We start from the raw sequence: 20,782 nt of genomic DNA on the forward strand, positions 1-20,782 counted from the left end.
AGACAAACTTCACAGGTGCCTGACGTTAAGATATTAAAATCCCGTGTAGGACAATAGATATTATTGTTAAAAGGAATTTTTTTTAACGTCAGGCGCCTGTGAAAATCATTCAAATTTCATAGCGAACTTATATGGAATTTTTCTTTACTTAACAAAAGTTAACTAAATAAACCATTTTTAAAAATTTAAGGTAGACCTGACGGTTAAATAGACTTAACTCATTACATAACATGTTAGGTTTCTTTATGGAGACGAACAGAGTTAACCCAGGAAAGATAACTTCTGTTGTTAGAACCATTGTTATGTTATTGTCTTTATAAGGAAATTTTTGTCATAACATGCGCAAATACCCCGCGTTATTACCATAGGGGCCAAGCCCGTTTTAACATGAATTTCAATGTAACCTTAAATAAAGAAAGGGGTCGAACTCTGACCCAGATAAAAAACAACCAGCTCGCTTCAAAAGCCTAATAATTATAAATCATTGATTTTTTTTAAATCTCGCAATATGCGTGTATTTTTCAGAAAAGTAATGTCTGAGATACACTCATGCCGAATTTCTAGTTGGTGGGTCTTAAAATAGCGTCATTATTCTCTCGAAGTCGCCAATTTATTTTTCCTCGGACATTTACCGGTCCAGGGATCACGATGGGATTTTGCCTATGACAACAGCAGTATTGCAACAAGTCGAGAAACAATCGCACTAATCTTTTAAAATCTTACATCAAACGCACGCTACTTACATACAAAAACTCCGATAAAATTCCTTAAATACTCTCCATACTGAACTTTTATTCTGCAACCACATCGACTTCTGACAGGGCCAGCCATTTTGACATCTTCGAGAAAGACTGATTCTGATTGGACCATCAGGAATATTAACCAATGAAATTGAGTTAAACATTAGCTATCACAATGGCGGGTCTGGTCAGAAGTTGATGTGGCTGCAGAATAAAAGTTCAGTTTGGAGAGTGTTTAAAGAATTTTATCGGACTTTAAGGATGTAAGTAGCGTGCGTTTGATGTGAAATTTTAAACGATTGGTGCGAATGTTTCGACATTTCAAAGACGATGCTACGTACACTTTGCACAAAATATTTAAAACAACATAAACATGGCAACGGAAGCTATATTTCTTTAAAGATACTGTACGATTGAGATACTTCTATTTCCAGCGAACATGCAATACACATCTATAAAATTAGTTAATTACCATGTGATCTTTTGCAAATCGGTTCTGCCGGATGTTTAGAATTACAGGTAAACGGCTTTCATAAGATACACCGAATAGGTCAGCTATACACTCTTGAATGAGAAAATAAAGATCTCTATTCGTATGTATGGTGTACAAGGCTCGATAATATGAGTATATGTATCAGGATATCAATAGTGATATGGGGCACCTTTAGATGTCAATGTGTATGAATAATATTGCAAGAGCTAGCCATACCATCTGTTGCGATTTATTTAAACCAAATCATATATGTTACGCCCCTTTTGCTATATACATGTATATGTCATACTCCTTTTAGGTACATAATAGATACAATGTAATTATAGCATGGTCCGCCTCTTGAGCTCGCCTGTCTATTCCGATCATCAGCATCGTCATCAGATGGTCTTCTATCTTCCCCGGATGACCATGACATTCTCTGGTTGGTGGGTCAGCAGTGGTGGCCAATCCACTACTCGACAGAGCATTGCGATGGTGCCATATTCAACATCATGACCTAAATGACCTTATTGCTGCCTCTCACAGTCTTCTTGTCTCTATCTTGCATGTTCTTTTCTGAAAGTTCTAATCTTGTGAGCAACTACCATACCCAATCGCACCATTCTCTGCCTTTGCACTCTTCCAAGAATTCTGTACACTTAGATTTTTCCTTTCATGTGCCTCCTCGCAGTTTTTCTTTCTATAACATGGTCATGTACAATGCGACTAGAGTCTTTGACTGTTGGTACACTTACGGGGGGGGGGGGGGGGCTGGCGAAGTATATCTATAACTTCAATTTTCCTCTTCGTTTCCTTATTTTCATTTCAATTTTTTACATACTCCCAAAAATGGGGGGGGGGGCACCCCCCCCCCCCCCCGTCCACCCCCTGCCCTGATGCTACGTACCTGTATCCAGGTCCTTTTTGTGTTTCCAGTCATTTCCTCTACCCTGCCGCTCAAGTTCTTACCTGTGCCAGGTTTCGCCGAACCTTTTGTTATTATACATATACCTCGGGGGTAAAATTCTCAGTCCTTCTTCATTACAACAATTTTTACTGAAGTTACTAGTAACTACACAGACGTACTTATAACTGTAACTGTAATTCACTGGTGTTATCTTTGATAGCAAATTACAATGCGAGTGGCAGTAACTCGAAACATCCCCACGTGTGAAGTCTGTAGGCGTTGGATGTTAAGGGACTAGACACTGTTCGTCCCCAGGGTAGAATCCGTGCAAATCATGATGGGATATTAGTAGTTACTTTTCTTGATATTTATATGAAACCACATGCGCATGACGGCTTTTGATATATATAAGCTGTGTATTTGAAACCTGATAAAATTTAGGGCGTTTTAAGAACAAATCGGGGATATTTTATATTCTTTTGAATGGACATCGCTTACAAGTACTTTAAAATACTAAAGTATTCATAAATATCGAAAAATTAGGGAACTTGTGAATCGATAATATCATGGGACAGAGTATACCCCGCTTTTCATTTTTTTACGTAACAAAAACACGGTATAACAAAAAATGATTTGTTTAGGTAACAGATATGTAACAAAAACTAACTAAATAAATCATTGCAACAACATTTATGTCTCTATTTGAGAATGAAAAATATAATTTTTTTATTTTTAAAAAGATAGGAAATAAATGAAACAAAAGAAGGAATAAGCGTATATTAAGTTCTTTTTTTATGGATTAATTTTGCATAGTTCCTCCCCACAAGACAAACCACGAGACAAAACTAACTTCCGTGTATTCTGTGTGCAAAGTATATGTAACTCAAAAACATAAACAAAGTTACAAATGAAAATTGGTTGATTGTGACAAAGTTGCTGACATTCTTCCTTTTATGGTTTGTGAAAACAGTCACGTCCTACTCTCTGAACTGATAATCATTCTGTGTGAATCATCACTGCACCTTGGTTTTGTAAAATTAAATTAATGAGAATGAGATACAGTTTGTATAGGCGTTATAACATTAAGAAAGGCTAGATGGTCAATAAATTAACCAACATATTAGCCCTAATCTTTTAAATCTAGATTTTTTTAGTTATAAAGTATTGATGAGTAAATTAGCAATTGGGTTTTTTTTAGATTTACATTTCTAACATTTTCCTTGATCTTTATACAAGTCTCTCCGTTTAATTAAAGGAGGTAATTATGAAGCTTAAAAATGGTTTGAAAGATTTGGCAAGGAAAGAAAAAAGAGGCCGACAGACAAGGATAGGAACAAACGGAAGATCGTAATCGGAGACCATGTAGATTGATGGAATAGGAATTAAAGCCGAATCAGAATTAAGTTTCCATCATGAAGTTGTACGGGTTTGTGTTCCGTGTCTTTACTAACCACAAGTGGATTTTCATTTTGAGAAATTTTTGAATAAAGATTAGATAAACACTCTTAGTACATGCATCCCTCTGGGAGGGGATATTTTAATTTAACTCCGTTTACCGTGTCTGTGACGCTAATTTTGTATTTCGCCTTTTTTACACAAAATAAAAAATTTATATCGTTCTACAGTAATGAATATCGGAATAATAATGCTTCGGGTATCATCTAATACAAGAATGATCTAATTTAAGAAACGTATAACGTGATTCTAAATTGTAAACAAACTGTTCTTTCATCGTGTTTTTGATGGTGGGTTTCCCGCACTCATGCGCAGTGGCGTTATAAACGGCGGATCACATTAATATTCATCAGACTTGTAGCAAAGTTTAGAAACAAATAACTAAAGACAGATAATATTTTACGGGCCTAGAACTGGTGAACGGTCTAATTATAAGAAACATATGCATGATGTATATTTTTACTCAAACTCATGTCAAAAATACGGGGGGGGGGGGGTACGGTTGTTTCCAGGCTCCTTGGATGAAGATGGTACTTTTCATACTGTCTAATCATATTTTTTGTGCTGTCATATAGTTGTAATCGGCACATAGTTTGTCAAGTGCATGTTGCACTATAATTGTAACGCCAAAAGTGATTTTACCTTTTTTAATACTTTTAATTTGAAGTTAAAAATAGTAAGGTAAGTTATGTGTTGACAATGTCGGGCTAAATGGTAAGTTACTACATGAATATAAATAACAAACACCATACAATATTATTTATTTTTTAAATAAAAAAAAGAGTAAGTAAAGCAAAGCATTAACCCATTAAACTGATTTTCAAGATTTAAGTTTTCCCCATCTCGTGAAAAATAATAATCTATCAGCCTTTATCCAATAAGAACGGATCATCCCCCTCGACCCCCTGTGATTTTATTTGTATCATTATTTGGGAACAGCTTTACAGTTTATCAGTATTTAAAGAAGATAAGATAAACAAAAAACGATGATTATAACTTGTTTACAATTCTGCGATCAATGTCCGTCTGTTTGAATGTCTTTCATTGGCCTGTACTCATCATGACCTCCAGAATATGCTCTGCTCGTTCCTCCTGTTCGCCTTTCTCCCTTCGAGCTTTCTTTTCCCTGGTGAGTTGGAGCAAGATTTGCGTATGATGTCATTCTGTAAATCACAGTCCTATCCGGTATAACCTGAGACGAGAAGGCGGTATGCTGTTATCGCGGGCTTATAGAAGGGTAACCAGGGGTTAATATATGAAGCCTTTATTTTTGCAGTTGATGGATCTGTAGACTTTAGATGCATTGAGCAGAATTACCAATACCTGAGCTGTCAGTGGCAGTCCTCTAGTGACGTCTCTTGTTGGTCCTTGACAAAATCCATGTGGGTATATCGATTACATGTCATAAGTATTTTGTTGTTTATCAAAAGTATATCATGAATATTTTCGTATCTTTTTATCATGAAACGTATGACATAAAAGTAGATCGTTTCAGCCCAAAATATCAGAATTCATCTGACCGATAATTGTTGGTCTGTTGAGTTGTTAACCTTATAATATCTCTGATATTTCGTTATTTTCTTATCGAAGGAATTTTGAAGTACTTAAAAAGGTTACATGTGTTAAGTAGGACACGTGGTTAATTTTGGTCCGCGCGTTCTTTTATAGATGATTTTGGAAACGTTGACGCAAGATATTTTCGTATTTATTAGAAAACACTGGGGTCTGATATGTCTGATATAAAGCTATTTATTTTAAGCTCAATCAGAATGAGATAAGATTTATTTTATGCTGTTGGGCGATAAAAGTTTCCTTAGGAATGTCATGTTTTTAAATAACGGACACGTGAATTTAATTTTAAATCATTTAAAAAAGCTGCAGATGTATATCTGTACAAAATTATATAAGATCTTATACAAGTGAAAAGCTGTCAATGTGACAGCAAACCGGGTTTTCTTTTATATGAACTGTATCCATAATCCATATCAACCCATATCCAGTGAAATGGAGTATCCTATATGCAATATTTTGCCAAAAAATGACTAGGTTCAAATGCTGGTATATTTTTTCATAAATTATCAGCAATCAAAATCCTAGCAATATGCACACCTCTAATATATGTACAATTGATCTTCAAAAGAACAACTTCTTATCTTGAAAACTGTAGGAGGAGTTATCCGTACAATGAGGGTACCCTATATGCAATATTTTGCCAAAAAATGTTTAAGTTCAAAAGCGGGATTTTTTTCATAAATTATTGGAAGTCAAAATCCTAGCAATATGCACACCTCTTATATATGTACAATTGATCTTCAAAAGAACAACTTCTTATCTTGAAAACTGTAGGAGGAGTTATCCGTACAATGAGGGAACCCTATATGCAATATTTTGCCAAAAAATGACTAAGTTCAAAAGCTGGTATTTTTTTCATAAATAATCGGAAGTCAAAATCCTAGCAATATGCACACCTCTAATATATGTAGAATTGATCTGCAAATGAACAACTTCCTATCTTGAAAACTGTAGGAGGAGTTATCCGTACAATGAGGGTACCCTATTTGCAATATTTTGCCAAAAAATTACTAAGTTCAAAAGCTGGTACTTTTTCATAAATTATCGAAAATCAAAATCCTAGCAATATGCACACCTCTGATATATGTACAATTGATCTTCAATAGAACAACTTCCTATCATGAAAACTGTAGGAGGAGTTATCCGTACAATGAGGGTACCCTTTTGACAGCCGCCCGCCGACCCGCCCGCCATTTTCACCATTTTAACCATTTTAATAACCGGATTTTTCCGTTGGAAAACCCGTTTAATAAAGTAACGTTAAATGACAAATTTAAAGGGCAAGTTCAGAAAATCCAGGATTGTATTTTATATAATAATTTGTTTTTGTTTATTTGTCTAAGAGAGTCTATTTTGGTACATAAAGTCTGTTAAAACACTTTATATCAAACCGATGTCCGTTACAAAATTTAGATTCTTTAAAACCAGAATTTGTACATAACAATTCATAAACTATTATGTACAAAGTTTGGTTTTCAGGCATTTAATTTATAACGATCACATTTTGTACCTAATAAATGAATGGTCCGATATTCCTAATCATGGTATCATTTTGATTAAATAAAATACACCATTAAAGAAATTTTCCAAATTTTTACCATTGTCCAATTATTTGCACCTTAAATATTACGTTGAAGTCTATGGACCACGCATGGTTTTTTTTAAAGTATTTTATTGGTTTACAATATGGTACATTACATTAATATTTAACATTGTACAACAGAAGGAATTTGGTCACACGTCACACTTGTATTATTTAATCAAAATAATTGCAGATAACTCTTTCACATACAAAAATACACCAAAATAAAAAAAGAAAGATTATTGATACTTGATTTAGAATAAAAATACGGCTAGACAGACGCATGTTTTAGTAAGATATTGTAAAATGTAATTGAAATTCATAAAAATCTCTTGATAAATATAATTATGCATAAACTTTCTCCTTATTAGAATATGACATAAAATGAATCATTTAAAAATCAATATTAAAAATATTTTTTTCACCAAGTGAAGATAAACCTTTAAAAAAGTTAAAAGTACAAAATGACCGGCTTCTTACATGTATATGTTGTCAGTCATGTGAATTTGGTTCAATTCACTTTCATTGTTATGATTTAAAATTGTTCAATGTCCCTTCATTTTACATTGAAAACCTTAAACATTTGGAAACGACACTGACATAAAGTTCATTAAAATCCGACAGTCATTGGTTGGTGTTGATACAAATGCCGACAAGTGTCATAAATACAAGAACTATGAATTTGTTTTATTTTTCAGAGCCTCAAATTCCAGTTTTCATGTTTGTGACATACAAAAAAATGGAGACAATTTAGTTTGCAATATTTCACAACATTTCTACGACTCTTTAAGCGAAAATAGCTTTTTATTGAAGAATTCATGTGAAAATGCTTCATTTACGCAAGTCTTTTCTACGAAGACGGACAAAAACGGTAACTAGTCTTCCTTTTTATCTCTTATTACAGGCACGTAGCATGGCTGCCCCCCCCCTTTTTTTCTCGCAGCAACTAATTCTTTTAAATTTACATATAAAAAATTGAATTATCATGGAGTTGCCTCCCCCCCCCCCCCACTTTTTTTGAGAGCATGTAAAAAATTGATATGAAAATAAGGAAATTAGGATTGACATTGAAGTTATATACTACGCCCGATTAGGATTTTGAAGATTTTTGGAAAGTCCTAATTCCCCCCCCCCCCCTTTTTATTTTTATTTTTTTTTTTGCTTGTCAAGATTTTTTGGATGAGTCTGGCCCCCTTTCAAAAACGATGCTACGTGCCTGCTTAATTCATGAGTGAATTTGAAAACCAAGAAAACTAACCCTGAAATATCATTTTTTTTTTTTATGATTATGCAGTACAACTGATTCCTGTGAAGTACATTCATTCTGTCCGGACTTCGGAGACGGAAGTTAATCTAACATGGCCACTTCCGGTGTACCCCTGTATGACAAATAACTTCACTGGTGGAATCAACTGCACGGCTACTGTTTCTACCCACACCAGCAATGTTTCGACAAGTTCAGGAGAGCCTTTGCCTAAGGTATAAAACAGGAACATCTTGAAAACAAATACGAGTGTATCAATCGCCAAAATAAGTGTATACGCTTTTTGTGTGCATTTGGTATAAAGTTTTGCTACTTTTTAAAATAATTATAATTAATCGCTTATTTGATATTCATTTTGTTTAAAATATTGACACGTCTTGACAGTACCTTTTTGATAACAAAATTATGACAACCAATTCTGAATTCCATGTTAATATCGTGCTTTTGACTCGTTTTTTTATATTCAAATTATGTCAAGCAAGAGAAATAAACAAGTTGAACAATCTACGTAATAAAAAACCAAAAAACATTTAAAATGAATAAAAAATGCTTTATTAAATGAAACTTCTGACTTCTTGCTAAGCAGAACATTTCTTTTAATATTCAAAGTTTCAATTCTCTCACGAATCTTTGATATTTGAATGTTGAAGATCCTTAAATAATATAAAATACTTAAAAATCTTTTATTAGCATCTTGGAGGAGTAATATTGTACATCCATACATGTATAAGTGTTGTACTTTTAAGAACACCTGTCCTTATGCATATTCTAGGTACTGATGCTTTTATGAACGCGCTTTATTTAAAAATTATATCTAATAACTGTGGAAAATATGACATAAAATAAATGTATCATTTCTTCGTTATTCAGCGGACACATCAAGAAAAGTGGACAGCAATCAGTAGACCAGAATCGGGTTGTTTTAATCTGCCGGATTTGTCTCTAACATTTACGTCTCTCCAGCCATCTACAAGGTACAAAGCGTCAGTAAAATGTCGTCCTCTGGGATCAGTGTTCTGGAGCGGTCTGACGACCTGCTATTTCTGGACAAATATAACGAGTAAGTTTAAATACAGACGAAATGATACTGCAAACGAAAATGATATTTACATTTAAAACGAATTAGATATACCTTTGTGTTGGTTTTTATCGATACGTTAGGGAATCTATGATAATCTTTCTTTTCAATTAAGAAGTCGGTTTTCTTTTCATAGAACCCCAGGGCGTTCCAATCGGCAAACCTGGTTCCTATGTCCTTTATAGATGTGGACTAAACAACTGCCTTACCCTCTACTGGAAGGTATTAATTGTTCTTTGCTTCTTTTTAGCTCACCTGAGCCAAAGGCTCAGATGAGCTTTTCTGATCAAGATTTTTCTGTTGTCTGTCGTTGCTGTTGTCGTTGTCATCGTCAAACTTTTTTATTTTTTCATCTTCTTCTCAAGAACCACTGTGCCCTTTTCAACCAAAATTTTCACAGGGCATCAGTGGGTGAAGGGATTCAAGTTTCTTCAAACGAAGGGCCAAGTTCTATTTAAAGGGGAGATAATTTAGAGTTATTGAAAATTTATTAATATTTTTCAAAAATCTTCTAAAAAATAATATGGCCAAACATGCTGGTAATTGTTCGGACGCATCCTCAGGTATTGTGGATTTAAGTTTGTTCAAATCATAGTCGCCGGGGGAAGGGTGGGGCCACAATGACAGTTCAAGTTTATGATAAGAATATATAGAGAAAATCTTTCAAAATCATCTTCTCAAAAAAACTACATGTATTAGGGCAGAAGAGCTAGTACTTTTACGGAAGCATCCTCGGGTAGTATAAATTCAGATTTGTTCAAATCATTGTTCCCGGGGATAGGTCGGGCCTACAATTGGAGAATGAATTTTTACAAAGGAATATATTTAGAGAATCTTTAAAAATCTTCTTTTCAAAAACCATTAGGCCTGGAATCTGGAACGTGTATGTAAGCATCTTGAGGTAGTGTAGATTCAGGTTTGTTAAAATTATGGTCCCCGTTGGTGGGGTGGTACCACAATTTGGGGATGAATTTTTACATACCTAAAATAAGAATATATAAAGAAAACCTTTAAAAATCAATTTCTCATAAACTATCTGGCTAGAAAAACTCATATTTGTGTGGAAGCATCCTCAGGTTTTGTATATTCAAGTTTATTCAAATTATTGTCTCTAGGGGTAAGGTGGGGCCACGATGGGGTTATCAAGTTTTACATAAGAATATTTAGAGAAAAACTTTAAAAATCTTTTTCTCAAAAACCAAAGCCAGAGGCGCTTTAAGTTGGATTGAAGCATCCTAATGTCATGTAGATTTAAGTTTGTTCACATCATAATCCCCGGGGCCATAAAGGGGGGGGGATTAATTTTAACATAGGAATATATAGAAAAAATCTTTAAAAATATTTTGGAAGAAAAAGCTGGAGCTTGTGTGAAACCACAGTTTGTGAAGATTAAAGTTTGACCAAACCATGGAGAAAAGGTGGGACCACAAAGGGTGAATTTTATTAAGTAATTAAAAAAATCATTTAATATAGAAATGGAGAAAAATCTTCTCACAAATACTAAAACAAAAAAGGCTTGGTATTTACTTTATAAACATATGGATAAAAAATGGCATATTTTTTTTGGCAAGATATACTGTACCTTGTTGTCAAGATATTTCGATTTTGATACTGTAATGCTGATTTGATCAGAGTTATGGCTATTGTTGCTCAGGTGAGCGATGAGGCCCCTGGGCCTCTTGTATTAAGTTGTGTCTGAACATTTCATTAGGGGGCTCAATACACCTTGAAATACTAGTAGTTTCTTAAATCATCAGAACAGTTCTTGATTATGAAAGATAGCATGATGCCTAAAAAGCATTTTATGTCAAATGGCTATATTTTTTGCAAAGTTAGACCTAACCATTATAGAGGGCTAGCCCCCCCCCCCCCAACTTTTTCTCGCAGCAAACATATTGTTCCTAGATTTACCTTAAACAGAATGAAATATTGATAGTAATATTGAAAAGGAAAAATGAAAAAAGAATTTTTGGAGTTATAGGTATAGCCCCCCTTCACGAATTTGGATTTTCATGATTTTGGGAAATAGGTTTTATTTTTGTTTTTTGCCTTTAAAGATTTCTGATGATTAGTCTAGCCCCCCCCCCCCTTTCAATTTGCTTCCGACGCCACTGGTACATGTACCTTAATGAGCTGAAGATCTGTTGTGATAAGTGTTGTCGGACAATGCATTGCATGGCATTGCATAAACACTGTGACATTTATATCATCATTTAATCATATACCTCGTCTAGACTTTCAGACAATTTTTACCAAAAGTCTATCAAGAGATTTGAGTCTTAAATGATTTTCATTGTTTCTTCGCGTAAAAATCTCAAAATCAATATAAAAACTTGAGAAGAGAATAGAAAACAATTGATATTTACAGTAAGAGGACCGAAAGTTCATGGCTATTTTTAGACAATATTAACATTCATGAGAAGGGCATTATTTTACAAATATATAGAAAAATAATGAAACATGAAGCTGAAATATTTGGATTTTTTTATAAAAGTCATATTTTAGAATTTAAGGGGTGCGTCTTTTTACCCCAATGAACCCCAATGATACCCCAATGAACCCCAATGATACCCCAATGAACCCCAATGATACCCCAATGAACTTTGAAATACCCAAATGATACTAAGTATGTTCATAATTGATACACTTAATGAATTTTATGAAACAACATATTACACAAATGAAATTTCAACTACGTGCCATTTTTCACTGATTGGGCCAGTGTAATGGGAAATAAGCTAAAATTTGACTCAAAGATTGTTTGTGACCTGTAATTATGTCCTGATGGGAGCTTTGTTCATTTGTGCTAGTTCAACATAACTTTAAGAAAAAGAGACATATCGATTCTTTTTCGTTAGAGAAAGACTTCAGTTTTGATATTTTCATTTGTGAGCTTGCTTGCAGTATCTCAAGTTTCGTAAAAAAACCAAACATGATCAAAGTACATTGTATACATGTATTAAATCATACAAAACATATCCCCAATATTAATAACACAAGGCACCTTTAACGTGTCGGGTCTAATGTATAGATACTAAGCAAGTAAATTGAAGATATTTTAACTATGCACACATTTAGTTTCATTGGGGTATTAATATTTCAAAGTTCATTAGGGTATCATTGGGGTTCATTGGGATATCATTTGGTATCATAGGGGTATCATTAGGTGTATTTGGGTATCATTGGGGTTACATTGGGGTTCACTGGGGTATCATTGGGGTTCATTGGGGTTTCATTGGGGTAAAAAGACGCACCGGAATTTAAGGTACATGTTGATCTGATGGTTAATTTGTTGAAACAGTAGAAAACATACTTCAAATAAAAAAAAATATCCGTGTATTTAAATATTTTTTCGTGTATTTTCATGAATTCTATAGACTTTATTGTAAGACATCCACACCTTTGTAAATATAATTAATTAGTTGACGTATTCTAGTAAAAAGAAAATCCAATCATTAACTAGAATATAATATTTTGTCAAAAATATCAAGTCTAGACTTAAATGCCATAATGTTTATATGTTTGTGTCTTTTTGATATATATTATAGTATTTTACAGATGACCCGATACCATGATGAGGAAATACTTAGTTACAGTCTCAGTATTCCCCAAACGTCATCAACAGCTGTCACCGATGCCGACATTACCATGGCAACATTTCGGGATTTGCCAATGCAGCATTTCTACGCCGTAACCATTCGAGCCACAAATACTGCCGGATCTTCCGCTCCTTTGCAAGTGTTGATTGACACCCAGACTTCCGGTAGTTTCAAAATCTTTTTCTCACTTTTCTGTAAAAATATATTTTTTTAAATTTTTAGAACTTTGTGTATTAATTTAATACTTATGTTTCTAAATACCTATATTTTCTATTTTAGACAGTTATATACCTCGATATGTCTCCGCTATGCAAGTAAGACCCTTCACGTTTGATGTAACATTTAGCCATGCAGATTTAGGACACCCTGTAAATACAATTATGTATTTTTGGTGTCAAGGGGAACAAAGCGGGCTCGTGGTAAAGTGTCTGGTAAGCTTTATAATTCCATCGTTGTTCTTTTATTATTTATAATTTTTACCTGATTTGAAACTATATCTTAATTAACATGCTTTTTTTAAGGGCGACATTAATTGGAAGGAAGTCCCTATTGGCGAAGTGACGAGGTATTTGGACAAGTACAAATACAATTTAACAACAGCCACTGAAATTGAGCAACATTTTGCAGTGGCGATTGTAGACCATGGAAAAACCTCAGGGATGGTGTGGGGAGAAACGGTTTATGAAAGTCAAGGTAAATCGGACTAAGAATGTAGGCTCAAAATTAGACTGTCATAAAGAAGAAGAATCTTTGTAAAATATTATACAAGAGAAGTTGATAAATGAATACCATATAAGTGATGATAGTGGGGTTAGGGATGGACCTTTTGAAAAAAAAATTGTTGGATCTGTGCAGATGGTTGAGATTTTGGGTATTGAATTGGTCATCTGAGGTCTCATTCGTTATGTGGCTGTCAATGTAACATTTATTTAGCAACCGAAACAACGTCTTGGATCACAAATATTTTCATAAATTATTTATATACTAAGTAGTATCATAGTATATAGCAAATTTCATAGCGTACTCAGAAATTATTGAATGTCTCTAGTAGTTGCGTATGTTTACTGTAACTGCTACAATATACGTATTTTTGTGTACTTTTGAGTTCTTTATCGGATAGACTTATTTCTTAGTAACAAAGAATCTTCAAACAATTCTTACATACTTTGCAGGTCAAAATTTGATAATGGACATTTCACAGCATTGTTAAAGAACATTAGCGGTATTATAGTCTTCCCAAGATTTTATGAATCACATTTGGGCTATTTTTAATAAAAATACATATACCTGTGGAAAAAAAGTGCAATAAAAATACATGTAGATGAAAGGGTAAATATCGAAGATAATTTTTTTCACATTTTATCATTTTTTACTCGAAAGAATCCACAGGTACAAAAACTGATTTCTAACGGAGATTTATAATTGGGAATGTTGACGTCTTTCCTCAGTTGGGAAGTCACTCGGAACACCTCGCACAGTTTTTCAACGTTATCATCCGGGTTTTCTGCGATTCGAAATGCCCGTAGATATCACATTTTTAAGCCATGTATTGAAACCTGATAAAGAGGAGGCGTTTCAAAGCAGAAATCTTGGAAATTGTTCATACCTTTGAATAAACATTGCTTGAATTCCAATATCAAGTAATGAAGCAAAATGTAAATCGATGATATTTTGGGACATAGTATAGTACGAATATTTTTATGAAAGTTTTCTCTCTTAACAAGGAGATATTGTACCTTAACTATAGACTGTGTTTATTTTTATAGACCCCAGAGAAAGTACGACATCCTTACCGGTCCTTGTTGTTGTTCTCTGTGTTACAGCAGGGCTTCTGCTCATCATTTTTGTGACCATTGTCACGATTTTAAAAAGGTTAGACATTCCGTATACAATGAAATTAAAACAATTGGTTTAAGGTACCTGACTACACCTACACTTATACTTTTTAAGACACTACGTCACAAGATGGCGATTTAAATGTTTTGTTAAACTGTTTATATCGTTCGGTTGGGTTGTATATCGTCGTAGCTCAGTGATTAAAGTATTGGGCTTCTAAATGAGTTAGAATCCGCCAAGAGCTTTTGTTCATGTTAACTGAATTAAATTTTTGAAAATGTAATTTTAATCCAAAATTGCACATTTTTTGCCTATTGGACTTAAATACTTCTTATCCATTATGATATCTATCATAATCAAGTAGTTTTCTGCTGATTTGAGAAAATGTTTCACGGTGTAGTGAGCCACCTTAAACGATGGAGGGTTGGATGGTCGGAGCAATTTCAGCCCATATTGATCTCCCTTTAAAAGAAAAGCTGTGTGTAAATATTAAAGACAAGATGATTTTTTTAAAATTTAAAGCTAAGGTGTATTGAATAGCTCTTTACCAAATAAACGTTTATAGCCAAAAAAATCATTTCTAAATATTGAAAGTAGATCCGATGGTGTCTTAGTTAACCACCTGTCTCCTGAAACGGTTAAATTCATCTCCCCTAGCCAAGGTTTATGGCAACGGATGCAATTGATTCATTATAATCAATTTGAGTGCTTTTGAAAGTAGTACATGTACATTTATTATAATGCATTTCTTTCTATCTACCAGGAGGAGCACGGCCACATATGATATAGAGATGATAGACATACCTACCACAAATAGATCTTATGACGTCATAAACACAACGTGACAAAAATTATATGTCCTCCGCCCAGATTTTGATGTTGCAAATGCTGACTTCTACAAAGAATAGAATGTAAGGCAGCTGTTGGTCTATGTTTTAAAGGAGGAAATCCGTTCACGATCGGTTCTGATCACAAATATATTGTATGCATTGCAAACATTTACAGAGACTAACACAAATTGCCTTTAAGGTTGCCGTATTCACTGCTCTTGTTACCAATCATATCGTTCTAAAAAAACTGTAAATATAAAGTTGTGATTGTAGCATGATTTTAACATTCAGTATTTACAATTATATTTATTAACTGTGAAATAACTACTAGTATATTAAATTGTCAAAACGATAATTATGATTGCAGTCAGTTGATGTATGTCCGTTTTATCATGTCAGATTATTTAAAAATGTCTAGTCTGTTTCCTGTTTTATCCGGTTTTGGTTTTTTTTAACTTCTAAACCTAGAGAAAGTAGGTAAGCAGAGGGCGTTTGTCGTGGGAGAAGTCAGTGACTGAGAGTTAGTATATGTAGAAAATTAGAGAAATCAGTCATTAGGAGATTGATAGAGCTTAACAATCTTGATAGAAGATTTGACAGTGCTCGTGGCATGAAAAAAGTTCTGGATTTTGATTTATAGAGATTAAATGTATGCTACAGAGTACTGCTAAATAAAATAGCAATTTTAATGTTGCTGTTGGTTGAATACAGTGGGTGTGTATATATATATATATATATATATATATATATATATATATATATATATATATATATATATATATATATATATAATGTATGTTTGACGTATGAGTTTAACGTTTTCAACAATGCTGGATTTATTTATTTATTTCTGTCTAATGATTTGTTTTGTACGGAATAACGATGCAAATCCTTAAAGGGGGCGAAATGACGCGTTGTGGCTTGTTCAAATGCAAAATTTAACATTTTTACTGATATTCTGCGTGGTGCAGGCAGATAGCTAACCATGCACAACAAACGTTACACGGTGTCATATTTTATTGCGTGGAATTTCCGTTATGCAAAAGATTGGTCAAATGTACAACAAATAAAAATGAAAAATTACAAAATTGTAAAATGTAAAACCATTTCTTTATACCTTAGAAAAAATATGTAAATTACTTTAAAGACTTTAATGACGTGCCATACTTTTAAGAATTTTTTTTTCGTATAATAAATTTCCTTCTGTAATTATCCTTAAAAAATACGATTCAACACCGACAAAAGATGTTTATATGAAGCTCAAAATAGTTAGCTAGTGCCAAAGATACTTCACATGAATTTTGAAATTGAAGTATAGATAACACAACTGATAATTTTGAAATTTGTAGACATGATGACTTACATAGCATATTTATTATATTTGGATGTATACCAGGATATAAATACGGGGTGGTCACCTGATGAAGTCCCATAAAGCCCGAATTTCAACTTCTCGGGCCTTTCCGCAGGCTTGGAAAACACCTCTATTAATTAACATTACCGGACGTTGGAATTAGATACAAAATGGAGTCACATCTCTTTGAAATAAATATCGGCTAGACAGCCCTGTATGTCGCTTTTGTGGTATATTTTAGGGTACTAGTATATCATTTACTTAAATGAAATTTAGCTCACATCTCAATAGATCGTAAAATGTGTTGTATTTATATTAAGTTTTTTTTTTTTTTTTAAAAGGGTGTTGTCATAAAAGCCTATGTAGGTTAATACATTCGAGGTGTTTTTTTCGGAGCCTGCGGGAAAGACCCGAAACGTTGCGATTGATAAAACCCGAAGGCTATCAAGAACGCACAGAAGACAACTTGTATGAGGTAGAGAATACCTTCAAAAACCTCTACCTATTCATGCGTTACTTTGACCTCTTGAACCACGCTGATGTTATGGATTTTCATCGGATTGCGCAAACAGAGTTATATAAGGGAAAACATTTGCAAGTGTAAATATAAAAAAAAATATGTACAAAACATTATATATTTCTAAATGCGTTTCTGCTTTTAAGTGTCTTACAAGTATTAAGTGCTTTAAAGTGTTTTCAAGTTTTTTGGGGGTTTTCAAAATACATGTATTTGTTGAACCTATTACTAATTAAACTTTTCCCCTTTTCTCTGAAATACAGGAAACAAAATCATAGTAGTATAATGGTATTTCAACAAATTGCTCTACTTTACATGTTCGTAGAAGGAGTATACACGACAGCGGGTAAAAGGAGTCATAATAACAACGTACAGATTAACAAAATACAGAGGTGTCATAAAAAGCAAACAAAATACACAGGAGTCATAGTAACAAACAAAATACAGGGGAGTCATAGAAACAAGCAAAATACAGGGGAGTCGGTGTAACAAACAAAATACACGGGAGTCAAAGTAACAAACAAAATAGAGGGGAGTCATAGTAACAAACAAAATACACGGGAGTCATAGTAACAAACAAAATACACAGGAGTCATAGTAACAAAAAAAATACACAAGAGTCATAGTAACAAACAAAATACACAAGAGTCATAGTAACAAACAAAATACAGGGGAGTCAGGGTAACAACCAAAATACACGGGAGTCAGAGTAACAAACAAAATACACGGGAGTTATAGTAATAAACAAAATACACGGGAGTCAAAATAAAAAACAAAATAGAGGGTAGTCATAGTAACAAACAGAATACAGTGGAGTCATAGTAACAAACAAAATACACGGGAGTCAAAATAAAAAACAAAATAGAGGGTAGTCATAGTAACAAACAAAATACACGGGAGTCATAGTAACAAACAAAATACACGGGAGTCATAGTAACGAACAAAGTACAGGGGAGTCATAGTAACAAGCAAAATACAGGGGAGTTATAGTAACAAACAAAATACACAGGAGTTATAGTAACAAACAAAATATACGGGAGTCATAATTATAGTTACAAACAAAATACAGGGGAGTCATAGTAACAAACAAAATACACGGGAGTCATATAGTTACAAATAAAATATAGGGGAATCATAGTAACAAACAAAATATAGGGGAGTCATAGTAACAAACAAAATACAGGGGAGTCATAGTAACAAACAAAATACAGGGGAGTCATAGTAACAAACAAAATACAGGGGAGTCATAGTAACAAACAAAATACACGGGAGTCATATAGTTACAAATAATATATAGGGGAATCATAGTAACAAACAAAATATAGGGGAGTCATAGTAACAAACAAAATACACGGGGGTCATAGTAACTTACAAAATACAGGGGAGTCATAATAACAAGCAAAATACACGGGAGTCATAGTAACAATTAAAAAAAAGGGAGTCATAGTAACAAACAGTTACATCGCATTCACGGTTTTAGCATGAATGTGGAACACATTACAGGGCATTGCAACAATGCACTGTTAGAATAGAAAAAAGTAACGAAATGTGAAGGCAATAGAGTGTGGTAAATTTGGGACCGAATCAACGCATTTATCTTTTTTTAAGTTCATATACGTCATGTGTGTACATCAACGTTTTTTTAAATCGTGGAGACCCTACGCGCTTTAGGTAATTATGGTATAAATTTGAATAATTCTGTCATTTTTATCTTAAATCAAAGCCATTTCATGAAAAAAAACAATTGTGTCATTCCTTATTCATTATAACATCCCTCTCTCCACTTTCTTAGTACGACATTAACAGCATTCAACAAATGTATACAAAATAATGCATAAAAAAGCTTAAAAAAATTTCAAAGAGTTAGCATATATGGAAAAGTAGTTATCTTTAGAAAGTTTTCATCTTTTAAGTGGAGCACATCTCATTGCGAAAAACGGCTAGGTTTTGCGTCAAGCTATTCTGATATATTGATCTCTTTATTTCTGTAGTTGTCCTGTGTTTTGAACCAAAATGGGATCTTCATTACTTGACATATGCTCAAATTCATGCATAAAAATATTCAAAATAGTTTCCAACAATAGTCAAATAGGTTAAAAAAAAACAGGTGTTCGGGTGCGCACTGACATCTTTATCTTTATTCTTAGGTTTTTCTTAAAATCAAGTATCATTTTCTGTATAATTGCGGTAAAATTGTTGACGTCATCACAGTCATCTGCTTGATTCTTTTATCTGTTGACATCTTTCTTAAAATCAAATAGAACAAAAACAAACGTTTATTTATATAATTAGGACTCCGTTTTGCGCATGTCATACAGTGATCAGTCTGGCCATCCGATTGGTCATTTTGTATCAAAACATTGTCAGTTTTAAAATCCATAAATGTGCAGTATACTTTCGTTTAACGTCGCAGATAATTCAGTCAACAAAGAAATGCGAAGTAAATGTAATGTCTAAGTAGAGTAGTTTGATCTAAAACCACCTTGATTTTCTTTCAATATTCTAGTCATATAAGAGTTCCATTAGGTCCATATAATTTGCCTTTTGAATTTGGGTATTTCCCTATATTTTTACATAGAGCTGTTTTTCTAAAGGAGATCAATTCAGTCTAAAAATGCCCATGTCCATTGATCCCTCTTAAGAGTAGATGTGGGTTTTTTTACTTGTTTAGTCTTTTTTAAAGGATGGTCCTCAGGACACCACTGGATTGTAGTTACTCTAAGCAGAACTTGTGCTCTAGTACCCAGTACTTTCAAGGTGAACAGTATTTGCAATAAACTATGTTTTAGATGTTTTCTTTGTGCAATATGAATGTGTTAGATGTAAAAAAAAAAACAAAAAAACAAAACACCTCCTTTTATGTAACCACATGACCTAGAATCAGACACCTGATGTGCTACCTGGCAGACCAAATGAATACCCTATTAAACAATTCAGCAAGGTATTGAAAACTCTACCGGTTATCTGCAATTTGCTGTAACTTCTATTGAAGAAAAAAATTTGCCAGTTAGATCTTTTTAGCTACCTTGGAAGAAGAAATGTTCTTCTAAACTGCGTTCCGTTTCAAATAATGGTTTAGTTAAGAATTTTACAGGACCCATGCTATACAATAGCACGACGGGACAATGACAGAGGGATAAAAATTTAAGGCTTATATTGGTGGTTAATTAAAATAGTGACAAAAACTTATTAAGGTACACAGAACCCAAAAGAACTGCTTTTCATGTAAAATATATGTTGATGATGAATTCCATTTCATCTTAGTGTGTCCAGTATATATTGAATACCGTAAAAATATATTGAAAAGTATTTTTATAGAAGCCATCGATGTTCAAACTGCTGCAATTGTATAATATTAAACGAAAATTTTAAAGATATATGTAAACTCAACAAATATATCTACTTAAATATGAAATTAAGAACCAATGTCTGTAACTAACTATAGATGTTGTTTTTTTGATTCATTTCCCCTTTACTTATGTCACATTTCATATTTATGTATGTACAATGACTCCTGTAAAACACCCATTTCTGTACTTTACTATGCTCTTTAGTGTCAATTTGTATAATCTAATG

At 33.4% G+C, this 20,782-nt stretch overlaps 1 protein-coding gene across 1 annotated transcript; it reads left to right on the top strand.

The window, feature by feature from the left end:
- The first annotated feature begins 4,544 nt into the window (after nucleotides 1–4,544).
- On the top strand, nucleotides 4,545–16,027 carry LOC105327595 (uncharacterized). The gene is made up of 11 exons (XM_011428168.4): nucleotides 4,545–4,703; nucleotides 4,851–4,956; nucleotides 7,427–7,599; nucleotides 8,023–8,207; nucleotides 8,863–9,052; nucleotides 9,207–9,292; nucleotides 12,629–12,833; nucleotides 12,949–13,100; nucleotides 13,191–13,362; nucleotides 14,436–14,541; nucleotides 15,269–16,027. Exons 1-11 carry the CDS (start codon nucleotides 4,649–4,651, stop codon nucleotides 15,348–15,350), a joined length of 1,512 nt encoding a protein of 503 aa, XP_011426470.3. The 5' UTR covers nucleotides 4,545–4,648; the 3' UTR covers nucleotides 15,351–16,027.
- Nucleotides 16,028–20,782: the final 4,755 nt, after the last annotated feature.

The sequence above is a fragment of the Magallana gigas genome, chromosome 7 (genome assembly GCF_963853765.1).
Source record: "Magallana gigas chromosome 7, xbMagGiga1.1, whole genome shotgun sequence".
NCBI classification, from domain to species: Eukaryota; Metazoa; Mollusca; class Bivalvia; order Ostreida; family Ostreidae; genus Magallana; species Magallana gigas.

Coding starts and splice junctions, on each gene's coding strand:
- LOC105327595 (XM_011428168.4), top strand. CDS start 4,649: ATGCTCTGCTCGTTCCTCCTGTTCGCCTTTCTCCCTTCGAGCTTTCTT. Junction 4,957..7,426: donor TGGTCCTTGACAAAATCCAT/GTGGGTATATCG, acceptor TTTATTTTTCAG/AGCCTCAAATTCCAGTTTTC. Junction 12,834..12,948: donor GATTGACACCCAGACTTCCG/GTAGTTTCAAAA, acceptor TTTCTATTTTAG/ACAGTTATATACCTCGATAT.